Source organism: Anoplophora glabripennis, unplaced genomic scaffold, assembly GCF_000390285.2.
Source record: "Anoplophora glabripennis isolate ALB-LARVAE unplaced genomic scaffold, Agla_2.0 scaffold187, whole genome shotgun sequence".
Taxonomy (NCBI): Eukaryota; Metazoa; Arthropoda; class Insecta; order Coleoptera; family Cerambycidae; genus Anoplophora; species Anoplophora glabripennis.
The window spans coordinates 574,117-587,751 of record NW_019416381.1 but is presented as its reverse complement, the minus strand read 5'-3'; the positions used below and the strand labels follow the sequence as shown (position 1 = coordinate 587,751).

The 13,635-nt window shown below is 30.8% G+C and overlaps 1 protein-coding gene across 1 annotated transcript in view; it reads right to left on the bottom strand.

The window, feature by feature from the left end:
• The window catches only part of LOC108906703, a 7,540-nt gene extending 2,623 nt beyond the window's left edge, over positions 1 to 4,917 (bottom strand). The window contains exons 1-3 of the mRNA XM_023454354.1: positions 4,854 to 4,917; positions 4,640 to 4,797; positions 746 to 904 (exon numbers count right to left, since the gene is read on the bottom strand). Of these exons, the coding sequence (XP_023310122.1) occupies positions 746 to 904; positions 4,640 to 4,797; positions 4,854 to 4,893 (357 nt within the window). The 5' untranslated portion in view covers positions 4,894 to 4,917. The remainder of the gene's footprint in view (positions 1 to 745; positions 905 to 4,639; positions 4,798 to 4,853) is intronic.
• Positions 4,918 to 13,635: the final 8,718 nt, after the last annotated feature.

The following is a 13,635-nucleotide window of genomic DNA, read 5'->3' as shown; positions in this document are numbered from 1 at the left end:
AGTCTTTTATTTGCCATGGTAAACAGATTTTTGTAATTTTTGGCCTAATAACTTAAAGAGCAGAGTAATTTTCAAACTCAATTTATTCGAAAACCATTGGAAATATCGATTTGGACAAAGATAATATTTTTTACGTAAAATTGTTAAGATTTTATAAATCTGTAGAGAAAATTGTAAAAAAAATTGAAATAAATAAAATTACGGGCCAAAACCCCCTCCACCAACCTAAATGGGATGCATTTGATTTGCATGTCGAAAAACGGAGTAGCCCCATGTTATTTAACGTAAAAAGTTATGTAAGACCCATAATTTTTTTTCTATTTATTTGCGACCGTTTTGTCAATAACAGAAAAAAAAACAGTTTTGTTTGAGCCCTTTTAGGGGCATATAACTTCCTAACGGTGCGTTTTAGGGCACATGTTAATAGGAACTTTTTGGCTTATTTTAATGAGTTATAAACGCAGCAGAAGTTTGGAACCCTATTTTAGTAACACCCTGTATGTACGACTATATTTTAATTCTACACTTGTCAAAGTTCACCCACCCCTTCGTTTTCGAGAAAAAAGGCAAACACTTTTAAATTGTTTTAAAATTATTAGTAGGAGCTGTTCCCTTACTAATTCTTTCACATACATTGTAAAAAAATTGTATACTTACATGTGTCTGTGTTAACCTTTATGAAGGCAGTAAATACAACAAAAATAATATTTATTGAAATCAAGGATATAATAACCCTGGGTTGTACTTTAAATCTATGTCCGAAAGTTGTCGCTAGTAACATAGTCGCTATAGAGGGTAGAGTTTGGAATATCAGACTTCCTGACACGAAATATTTTTCAAGGGTCGTCTTATTATTCAGATCTACCGTGTCCTTTGCAGGGTCTCTAAATTTATACATCCAGTACTACAAAAAATAGAGAGTGAATCAATATTTTTCCAGTGATTCTAATGTCTCATTATAAAAAAATAACCACTTTTATACATCCGATACCGTAAAAAATAGATAGGTACTTTCAATTAGCAATAGATTTTACCCTTGGGGTAAAATTATTCTTAGCAAAGTTGAGCTATATGGGAGTAACTCAGTTTTTCAAATTTAGGCAAGTAAGACATAATTCCTTATTTATTTATTTATTTTGAATGAGAGACAAACAGGTTACAGGCAACCTATTATACATATATGCTCATATAAATCTTTTAACACATATTTAACTACTAATTTCTAAATAAAACCGCAGCAAAGGAGCTGGGTAATTAGAACCAGAACAATCAATTTCAAGCAAAGTCTATATTGCGGATTAAATTTTATTGATGAGGTATCAAAAATGTCTGTAGATATCCGATGTTGGTGTTTATTGAAAATATTACACAATCACTTATCAAAGTACTAGAACTGACGAAAATTTTTTTTTAGGTGTATTTACATTTATCTGTGATAATTGATAAAGGTTGCCTCCGCTCAGCAGTTTATGTGAAAATGTTAATTAATTTGCATCTAATTATTCTATTTTCCAACTTGCAGATCCTAAAGTGTTTACGCAATGACTCATAGGAAGCAAACCCGGGACTAACAATTATACATCCACATTCTAAATGACTACGAATGAGGGTATAAAATAAATATAAAATAGAATTAAGGTTCCTAAAATTACCTGTTACTCTTTTAATGAAACCCAAGGGTTTATATGAATCATTAGTTAATTCTTTCACATTGTTTTTAAAATTCAAATTAGGTTGATTCCTAGATTTTTGGAATAATAAATTCTACACCGAATATTATTATTCATTGTATAAACATAATGTTCAGGCGTACGTGCTTTACTAAACGTCATGACTACATTTATCTAAATTGAAGGGCAATTTGTTTTCTACAGGCCAATCATAAATTAGATTTAGGTATATCATTTTATATTTGTAAAAATCATTGACATACATTGGCAGGCTGATGTTGTACTTGTTGCTAAATCATTTATAAAAATTAAAAACGTAATGGTCCCAAATTTGTACCTTGTGGGACGCCAGAATAGGCCAGATATATCTCAGAATTAGTACTCTAATAACAAAAAAATTGTCTTCGTTTCCGTAAATATGTTGAGAAGAAAATTATTAGATGCTCAAATCAAGTGCATGTAATTTGGAAAGTAGTATGTCATGATTTACCCGATCAAAAGCAAAGTCATCCTTTTTCCCTCACTGAAAGTTAGGTATACTAATTTTATTAACAAAAGTAGCTAAATCAGTTTCTACTGAACTGGAACGGAAAAAAAACATGTTGAATGACAATCAGAATTATTGTAACATTACATGTGTATCTTTTCATAAATGACAAATTCAAAAAATTTTGCTATACAGTTTAAGCCAGTAATGGGTCTCTAATTTTTTACCAAATTCTTATCATCTTTTTTGTGTATAAGCGTTATCCTAGCCATTTTAGAATATTTTGGTTATGTATCACTGTTTAACGATTTATGAAAAATTATTAGTAATGTATATAAAAGAATATCTTATCTTATCACAATTGTCTCTTTTTCTATATAGAGATATCGAATTTTTAACACTTGTATTAAGTTTTGCTACCATACACACATTGTATTAAAATAAAGATTATAAGTACTCATAATTTTAACAGATTATTTCACGCAGCACTATAAATAAATAGTGATAAGAGAAAATCGGCATTTTATTTTTGTGGTTTGAGAAATCAATTGGAGCAAACAAAATATAGGATTTAGATGAAATTCAAAGGAGAATCTATGTGGCCACTTTTACTATTTTTGCTAATTATAATAACCAACATATCAACATATCCATATATGGCCTTAAACTAAAAAGTTGAAAAAATTAGTCCAATTAATTAATGTACAGGGTGTTTTTACGATGACTTTTCAAAAATTGTTAAGAGTAAAGTACCTTTGTTTTTAAAAATATCAAAAATATTTACTTAAGAAAGTTATTGAGAATTAAAAGTTATGACAAATTGTCAATTTTCCATTTGATTGGTCAACTTTGTTTTTTTTTTACTTTCAAGAAGACGACACCCAACGCATTCAACGCGAATCATTCGAGAATGGCTAGATGGTCAATTTCCTGGGGGGTGGATTGGGCGAAATGGCCCAATTCCTTGACCTCCTAGAAGTCCTGATTTAACTCTAATGGACTTTTATATATGGAGTTATCTCAAGCAGAAAGTCTATGGGTCCTCGTTAAATAACGATTTATTTGAATTGAAACAAAGAATAAAAGATACAATTAATGCCATCCCCATTCAGAAAATCCAAAACGCCTACACAGAATTTACCAAGCGCGCTGAGCGATGTGTAATTGTTAGAAGCAACACGTTTAAATAACCATTATATTATTTATTTATTTATGTTTATTATATTAGTTTCGTTTTTTTTTTCTAATATATAATTAGGAATTTGTACTTTGTGCTTGTGAAAAATATAAAAGGCAAAGTTGGCCAATGAAAGTGAAAATTGATAATCTGTCATAACTTTGAGTTCTCAATAACTTTCATAAGTAAATATTTTTGATATTTTTAAAAACAAAGGTACTTTACTCTCGACAATTTTTGAAAATTTGTCGTAAAAACACCATGTGCATTAAATTAATTAGACTAATTTTTTTAACTTCCTAATTTAAGGACAAGCAGAGATGATGCCCAGCAGCTCAAATTTCAACTCGAAAAATTTTTGTCATTTACACCCCACGTGCACTCAATCCGTGGACACACTGTATATACGAGTATATATAAAAAATGAAATTGAAATTGTCGATTTCAACTTTATATTTATGGTAGTATTCTATAACATGTTCCAGCGACTGTAAGCGATGGTTTTTAAGAATTTTTTAATAAATGTAATCAACAATATTGCAAAAAGTATTATTCAGATTTACTTAAAACCTCAGAAAAGCAAATATAAATATTTCTGTAAACGTTATGCATATAACTATAAATTTAGAGTTCAGTAAGAAAACTACAGCATACTCGAGTTACATTTCATTTTATATTGTATATTTGGTCAAAGCGTAATACCTAATATGATAATACTAACAACATAACAAACATAATATCAATCATTTATAAGTTTAAAATAGTACTTAAATTAATACCAATATAATTATATCTGCAACTGAATGTAAAATTGTATAGATTACATAGATAATAATCGCATAAATCAAATATACCTGGTGTTTCAGGAGGAATAGTCAATACTTTGGTATGTTATAATATCGTTTATTTTTAACGAAAAAGTTCATATGAATGTGTGTCCAAATCACAATGGTTACTGGCCATTTATATTTGTTAGATTTTTGCAAGCATTTTGCCAATTATGTTAAATTTTCAATTATGATAGGTTGGTTTAGACAAATCTCCCAGACAAAATTTTTTGTTGCATTTTTATAACCCATATTTTAGATGATCTAAAAATATTCAAATTTCTTTCATACACAGTTTTTGACCGTTTTAGATGTCTAATAAATGTTATTAGTGCGATGTGATTATTAGCCTAGCTATAAATAGGTTACTTATGTATTTATTAAGTCAATAATTAGGTAACATAAAAGAAATTCTGCATTCGAGTTATTTTATTTATTAAATTATCTATAAGTATATAAGTAATTATTTAGAACTTACATCGTTAGCTGTCATGAAGAAAGTCAAAGGAAGCGCATTGAGCGCACCAAATAGTAAACTTAAAGTGTGTACCATGTACAAAGTATCCTTGGGCTTGTGTTTGTCTTTACTTAACTTATCCACCAAACCATCAGGTTTCGTTATGGAGATCAAGGATACTGAAAATATTATTTAGGATTAAATCAACAAGAAGTTTTTCAGATTTTGATGTTACCTCTCCTCAGAACATCGGACATCTCTTGCAAGTTATCCATCTTTACTGGTGTTCAGCTTCGCAGTAATAGCGGAGCTTGAAATAAAAACTGTATATATAAGATAATGCGCGATACTTAAAATCCTATTGTGAAGTGGGTGCTTTTTGAAACAATGTTATATGCGCAATTTACGTTACAATCCGTAATTACCCATGAATTACATGATTATAAATTTTGATTACAAAAGATATACCGTCAAACGGTGTGAAATCGATCAAAAAATTACGTTATTTTTTTTTCAAATAATTAAAAAACGAACAGTTGCATTTTGATGGAATTTAAAACATACCTTCGTAAATCATTAAGCTGTTCACCGCTCACCGAAGCAAGGCCGTAGGCACGGTAGTTTTTTTAATTTTTGGTTAAAGAGTAATCGACTTCACCCTGAACCCCGAGGTATAAAACTACAATTTTCTCACTTTTGAACCGTTTAGGGTGAAGTCGATCAGTAAAAAATAGAAAACATATACCTATTAAACATTTGCAACAAGTTTGAGACTAAATTTTGCAATAAAACGCAATAAAAAGTGAAAATAAACGTTTGCTGCTTTACACAGCCGATTATTTCGATATCATATAGAGATATAAAAAGTACACTTGAGTGAAGTTAGCCATAAAAGTTATCCATAAAATATATAAATTCGCAGACCAAATTCTGCACACAAATAGATAATTTTATCAGTTTAGGACAATAAAGGGCACATCTCTGGAACATCCAAAAAACAATTGTGTTCAAAAACTACAGGGTGTGCAGCTTCTCCGTCCATTATCATATTGAAATACTCGTAATAAAAGTTGTACAGAAGCATTCGCATCCGGACAAGCAATTTTAATGACAGGATTACAGAAGATATATCGTTTGATAACCCTGAACACATACTTTTCGAAAAAATTACAAGGTGGACCCTCAATAGATTTAATTAAAAAAGGTTTTTACTATCACCTCCTATCCCGGACAAGCCGATTTAAGTACCTAGGATGACAGAAGGCACTTCATTTGATAACCTGGGACCCATATTTTTCGAAAAAAGTACATGGTGGATCATCCAAAAAGTTATCCATAAATTTGTGTTCCTACACGGTATAACAAAATAATGTCTTGTGAAACTATCGATCCCGGACAAGTCGATTTAAGGGCCTAGGATGACAGAGGATACTTCATTTGATAATCCTGGACCCATATTTTTCGAAAAATGTACATGGTGGATCATCCAAAATGTTATCCATAAATTTGCGTTCCTACACGGTATAACAAAATAATTTCTAGTGCCACTATCGATCCCGGACAAGTCAAATTTAGGGCCTAGGGCCTAGGATGACAGAAGATACTTCATTTGATAACCCTGGACCCATATTTTTCGAAAAAAATACATGATGGACCATCCAAAAAGTTATCCATAAATTTGCGTTCCTACACGGTATAACAAAATAATTTCTAGTGCCACTATCGATCCCGGACAAGTCAAATTAAGGGCTTAGGATGACAGAAGACACTTCATTTGATAACCCTGGACACATATTTTTCGAAAAAAATACAGGGTGGACCATCCCAAAAGTTATCCATAAATTTTCATTCCTACACAGTATAACAAAATATACCGTGTGAACATGTGGCGGCCCGAAGATATGTGAAATTGTACCCAACGAGATTACCTAATTAAAAACCATTCAGAAATCTTTACAATCGCTTAGGAGGATCTGGATCTTTTCTACCAAAAAGTAACCATGGTACTTCAAAATCTATCGGTCGATGAAGAAGAGAAAATTTTACTACTCGTACTCGTCGGTTAAGTGCAGGGGTAAGCCAATCGTCCATTTGTAGAATTTTGAAAAAAGAATTGCTCCATCCATGTCATTATACTCCGGTTCAGCAGTTATTGCCTCAAGATTTATCAGCTCGCCTACAATTTGCTCGGTTTATACAAAATAAGCAAACGGAAAACCCAGATTTCCTCAATAAGATTTTATTTACTGATGAGGCGACATTTACTAGACGAGGAGTTTTCAATTGGAAGAACAATCATTCCGCATGCTGTAAAAGAAAAACATTTTCATCATGAGTTTAAGGTGAATATTTGGTGTGGTATAATTTCTGATTTTTTCATAGGACCTTTTGAATTATCACCCAATCTAACTAGACCTCATTTTTCAATCTTTCTTCAACATAATTTAAACGAGAGGGAGAGAGAGTATAAATACTTATTCTAATTCGGATACTGCAATATTGACGGAGTCATCATAATTCTTTGCGATTTAATGATCGTAGGTGTATGTTTGAATTTAACATTTTTCTTGTGTTGTTGCGGCATAAGTTTCGTCAATTTCGCCATGCTCGAGATAAACTTCCGGTAATATCCTGTTAAATCGAGAAATGATTTCACGTTGACAATATCATCTAAATATACAATGCAAATCTTATTAGTTAATCCTCTCAGAACATTATCCATAACTCTCTAGAAAGTGTAAAGTGTTCCTTTTAATCCGAAGGGCATTCGTGTGAATTCACGGTGATATTCTTCTGTAGAGAACGCTGTTTTCTTGACATTATTTTCATGTATTTGAATTCGATGGAAACCTGAATTTTAATCAAATTGGTAAAATATTGCGCTTTTCCTATTCATGAAATGATTATCGATAGTCATTTGTCAACATTTTCGTTTTTTTGATGCTAAGCTTTTTTGGGACAATCCAAACGGGACTTGAATAAGCTCATATTGAAGGTTGCCTTGACTAAATATTTTTTCTGTTTTGTATATGAAGATATCTATAACTTTCGGTGTAGACTGATTTCACATGCTTGCGCTTTTCAGGGACACTCCAACATTTTACTGTACGGTTTCAATCAGCTATCACTCGACAGTGGACTGATAGCTTTAGATCTGTCACTCATAAAAACGAACAAAAATGTAGATGTTTAAAAAATTTTGGGCGCTATCCTGACTGCGTCAGCCACGTTTTTTGAAAAACAATTTTTTAAATATAGATTTAAACATTTCTTTTTTCTAAAAGAGAACAATGTGAAGAAATGATTTGTACTAAATAAAAGATCGAAGTGTTTAAGTATTACTTGCTGCATTATCATTTAACTGTGCAAATCAGCATTTTTGCGTGTACAGTGTCGTACTGTAACTCGTTTATCAATAATAGTTCTTGTTTCTCAAACTACGTATCATAAATGGTGTAGGTATACGTCCCAGGTAACGGAAAGGAAATGGAAAGACTACGGAAAAATTTATAGATTGGCCTGAAATAACATGCAACTACCAATTTCAAAATTTCCACCAAACTGTTGTAGGATAGGGGAAATATCTAAGCATGCATTGTTATTATTATCGATCATATTAAAAATTCATTAATAATATTATTAGAATTCATTTTGTTATTTGCTTCTGTTGTTTATTCTGTATGGCATCTCGTACGCATGGAACAGGCATACTACGAATAACTTCCAGTAAACAGCTGAAATGAAAACTGGGAGGGTAAACCAACTCTACATTTTTTTTAAATATTTTTGTCTGTTAATAAATAGGTAACTTATTTGAGTTCTGACTTTGTACTACTGTTGATCTTTATATTAAAGAATCCGATATTACAAACTGATTGCTAGATGTGCTTGTCGCAGTTATAAATAAATCAATTAATATGTTGAATAATAAACATTTTAGAATTTTATTTTTGGCTTTCCTTTCACTTTTGTAAATTATGTATTTGTATAGTCTTTCCGAAGTTAATTGAACATGTATAAAAACGTCTAGCAATAAAATTTAATGACTTTCATAGGCGTCCCTAAAAAAGTTTTCTGCTAAAGGTAAAAAATTCTAATAGGTAATTTGTATATAATCTGTACAAAATTTCTATTATATGTTCATTTGGCCAACAACATTTTAATTATTTATGTCCTCAAACAATTTTATTATAGTGATGGTAAATACTAATAATATTAGTAAATCCTCCCCTCTTATTTGTCCCTTTCGCAATTGAATATGAATAATTAATAGAAGGTGCCTATAATAAATTAAAATTATCTGAATCACACCAAATTCCGCGTTACTGCACTGCACTGCTAGGCAATTTGTCATCCACTTGTCAACAACTGAGATTTATTGCCCAGTTGCTCATTGCAACTGTGTTATACGCAGTTTATCATGGCAGTAAATACAACAAAAATAGCATTTACTAAAGCCAACGATATAATAATCCTGGGACTTTAAATCTAAGTACGAAACTTGTCGATAATAACATGGTAACTATAGAGGAAATAGTTTGGACTGTCAGACTTCCTGACACGAAACATTTTCCAAGGGTTGTCTTATTATTCAGATCTACCGTTTCCTTTGTAGTATCTCTAAATTCATACATCCAGTACTATAAGAAATAGATGCATCCAGTAAGTAATATAAAAAGTAGATTTTACCCTTCGGGTAAAATTATTTCGAGCAAAATTGTTGTTGCAAAAATGAGATTTATGCATCTCAGTTTTACTAAATGTTGGTCTGTAAATTTTATCGAACGGATAAAATCGTTTAAGAAAATATGTGAGGTCATTATGAGGGTTTCTAATAATTACGTCAAGTTACAATTCATATTTTAATTCATAGGAAAAATTTACACAAGCGAGATATAATTCCTTATCTCAAGTGTGTTGTTTTTTCTATACAGAGATATCGAATTCTTAACAGTTGTATTATATAAATTTGCCATTTCATTGCAATGAAATGCATATTTTGAGTGCTCATAATTTCAACAAATTATTTGAGGCGAACCTATAGTTGGATTTGGATAAGAGAAAAAATTGGAGCAAATTAAAGAATCTAGATGGAGTTCAAAGGAAAATTAAAATAATTTTTAACTAATTATAATAAATAACATATCCACAAATATGCTATAAATTAAATTAATGAAAATCTTTCAAATTTCCGCATATTCGAATAAAAATATTAATTTATTTTAAGAATATCGATTACAATTTTATATTTAATCTTATTCGAGTTACATTCTATTTTATATTATAACATACAAACATACTGTTAATTTAACAAGTAACACGAGTAATACTTAATATTTCTTAATTTCTGAATTACCTCTACATTCTATTTAAAAAAAACCTGCAGTGACATCATATCCTGAACACGACTAGCACCACCTATGCATGCGTCACAGCAAAAAGTTCGAAACAAAAAAGAACAAAATCGACCTGTTCCCACATTTTGCAAAAATACGTAAGTATTATATTAGATTGAAAAACACTGTTTCATACGAAGGGTACAGGAATAAAAGAGGGATTGTCACATTTATGAAATATTCATTTTTAATATTATATCTTACCTGATAAGCACAAAACAAATAAATTTTACAAACTTTTTCAGCTAAGTATATGAAAATATATTTCTGAAACAGAAGAACTAGAGAAAACCTAAAATATATTTGTATTTTTTTGTAAATAAATAAATTGGTATGGTAAATTGAGAAATTTGATTGATTTTATATATTTTATTGCAGTGGTAGTGGACTGTAAATTTGTGTGTGCATCCAACTCTAGCTCTCGATATGCACTATCTTTTAGATTCTAGAAATTGGTTATATACATATGAGTAACTAAATATTATTTTTTATTATTTATTTACTCATATGGCTATATACGAGTAGTTGGACGTGCGCAATAAATAGATATACCCTGTCCCAGTGTCAGCGTACAAAAATTTACCAGGGGGTAGACCAGATCAAAATAAAGTTAAAATTCTTATAAAATATTTTTCTGCGATGCACTCTCACTGAGTTACAGGGTGTTGTTTAGAAAAAAAATAATAAAAACTTTCCGCAATAATTCAAAAATCCTTTCCGGGAATTAAGTAATTTTTTCGAGAAGTGTACATCTATTAAAGGTCATTAAAAATACAAGGTGCTTATTTCGATCTGACTCCAGGGGCGGTCTAGGCCAACTTATCCTCAAGGTTATGTCTTCATCACTTTTGCATATAATAGTTTTATGTAATTTGATTAAGTTTTCCTGAATCTGCAATCGATTCTGAATAAAAAATGTGCTCTTGTTTCATAGCTCAAAAATGAACCATTTTCGAGTAAATTGGGTCTAAAGGATCGTCTGCATTAATTCGTAGAAAAATGCATGTAAAGATTTTATTTGTTATTATCTAGTAGGTACCTATCATTATAAAAAACAAAGTTGTTTACAAGCGTACATGTCAAAATTAATTACGGTACTCGAACTTACGAGAAATTAAGTTTACAAAACACACAAAATATTAAGTATTAACAAATTTTTCAACAACGAATATGTCGATATGATACTTGTCTACGGTTTCTGTCATGGATATTCAAATTCAATTTTTCCAAACAGGAGGCACTTCATGCACGTATTCCAACCAGTTTTCCAAAGAATTCGTGAGACCGGGAGTTTTAAAATTGGAAATACCAGAATAAGAGGTAATTTGGAAGATGCAAGCATTTTAGAAGAAAATGTAGTAGCTGCTGTTGTTGATGATTCTTCCACCAGTGTCCGAAGAATATCAACGCAAGAAGGTAGGTATTCCACGAAGCAGCGTCTGGAGAATTTTAAACCGAGAAGAACTGCACCCATACCACCTACATAAAGTACAAACTTTGCATTCTGGTGATTTCGAAAAAAGGATACAATTTTGCAGGTGGTTGTTTTGATATCCATCAAAAATTATTGTGGGGTGAAGAAACTATCTTTACCAGAAATGCTATAAATAATTTAAAAAATTTTCATGATTGATCCATTAAAAATCCGCATGTGATACAACCCTCCGCGTTTCAAAGAAAATTATCCATAAATATCTGGGGAGGAATCTTCAACGGAGTCATTCTGCCTTCTTAAATTATTGTAGACCGTTTGAATTCAGAAAGATACACGGATTTTTTAGAAAATATAAATCTTTCCGGTATTGCCAAATTTCTTCAGTCACTACTAAAACGATATTTTTTTTAAATGGCAACACCGTATTTTTTTAACATAATTTGAAAAACCTTCAAATTCTAAATAGAAAATTTTACGTCGCGTTTCTTTATTGTATTGAGTAGCCGTTTTAGAACAATCAGCAAAAACACCTAAAATAATCTGTAGTCGGCAGGAACTAAAAGAAACTAATATAGCAATAGTAGGTCTTGAAAATTAAACAAAAATTGCGTTGTTTGGAAGGAGCATCATTATTATGCTGCTATTGTGTTATTTGACAGCTGTTTATTTGAATGTGTATAAAAACAACGTTTTAATTCAATTGCTAAGATAAATCAGTTATTTAATCCACAAGAGAAAATTGAATGAATTTTTCTTCATATTGGTGACTACTCCAATAAGTAAATGTGACATAACAGTTTCTATTTAGAATTTGAAAGTTTGTCTAATTATGTTAAAAAAATAAGGTGTTGCTTTTAAAAAAATATTGTTTTAGATGCTATTGCAGAAATCTGACAACACCAAAAAGAATTATTTGTAAATTTTTATTTATGAAGTTATTTCCTACAACTTTGCATTTGGAAGGACTAGTCTATCACTTCAAATAAAAAAGTTGGCCTATGTCAGGTTTTAAAAAAATAGCACTGTATTTAATATTTTGTATGGCTGGTGCGTAGACATGCCGCCCGCCTTGAAATGTCTCAGAATTTCAACAAATACATATTGCCATCAGGCATCGACATAAATAGGTACAAATACCAATCTATCGAGAAACAGCTCGTTTGACAATAATACCATCACTGCACTGCACATTACCAACACGACAAACATTGTCATCTCCGTAAAATAACTCACGTAGACTTCCCAGCTTCCAGTTGAAGGTTGATCGATTATCTTCCTTGATGATGACCAATCTGCCAGTCTTTTCCAAAATTGTTGTACCAGTTGTTGTATATGTTGATATTTGTTAAGTCCTGAAGCAGGAATCTCCATCAAATATGGAATTGAAGTTAACGATTTACCAATTAAAAAATGAACCGGTGTTAAGGAATTTAAATCATTATGGTCGTTAGAAAGAGGACATAACGGTTTGGAATTAAAGATTGATTCTTTCTGCGTATATCCTAGAATTCTCTTTAAATGATTTTTTTACTTGTTTTATATTTGATTCCCAAAGTCCTCCAAAATTGGGAGCTCGCAGAGGTATGAAGTACCAAGAAATACTCAGATTTGCAACATTGTCACCAATAACAGTTGATTCAGATTTTAAAAAATTCATGATTTCATTATTAGCACCCTTAACGGTTGTGAAATTATCTGAATATAAATTAGAAGATTTTCCCCTCCTTTCCATGAAACGTTTTAAACAGGTTAAAAATGTATCTGATGTTAAATCAGAAACTAGCTCTAGATATACCTACGCATTTTGTGTTCATAGACACATACTTATAACTTATATAAAAGTTTAGCATTTCTATCCTTCTGTCATTACAGGACCTGCATAATCTAAACCGGTATTAGTAAAAGGCAAACATTCAGTTATTCCATAATATGGTAAGTTACCCATAATATATTCAGATGCAATTGGTTTAATTTTAAAACAAACTTCACATTTTCTAGTAATAGATTTAGCTAATTTTCTGCCACTTATAGGCCAATAATTCTCGCGAATAGAATATAGCAATTGTTGTGGACCACAATGAAAAAGTTGTTCATGTTCATATTTCATTAAAAGTTTTATCAACTGATGGTGATTTGATAGCACGATAGGATGTTTTTCTGATATATTTCATTAGATAGTTTTAAAC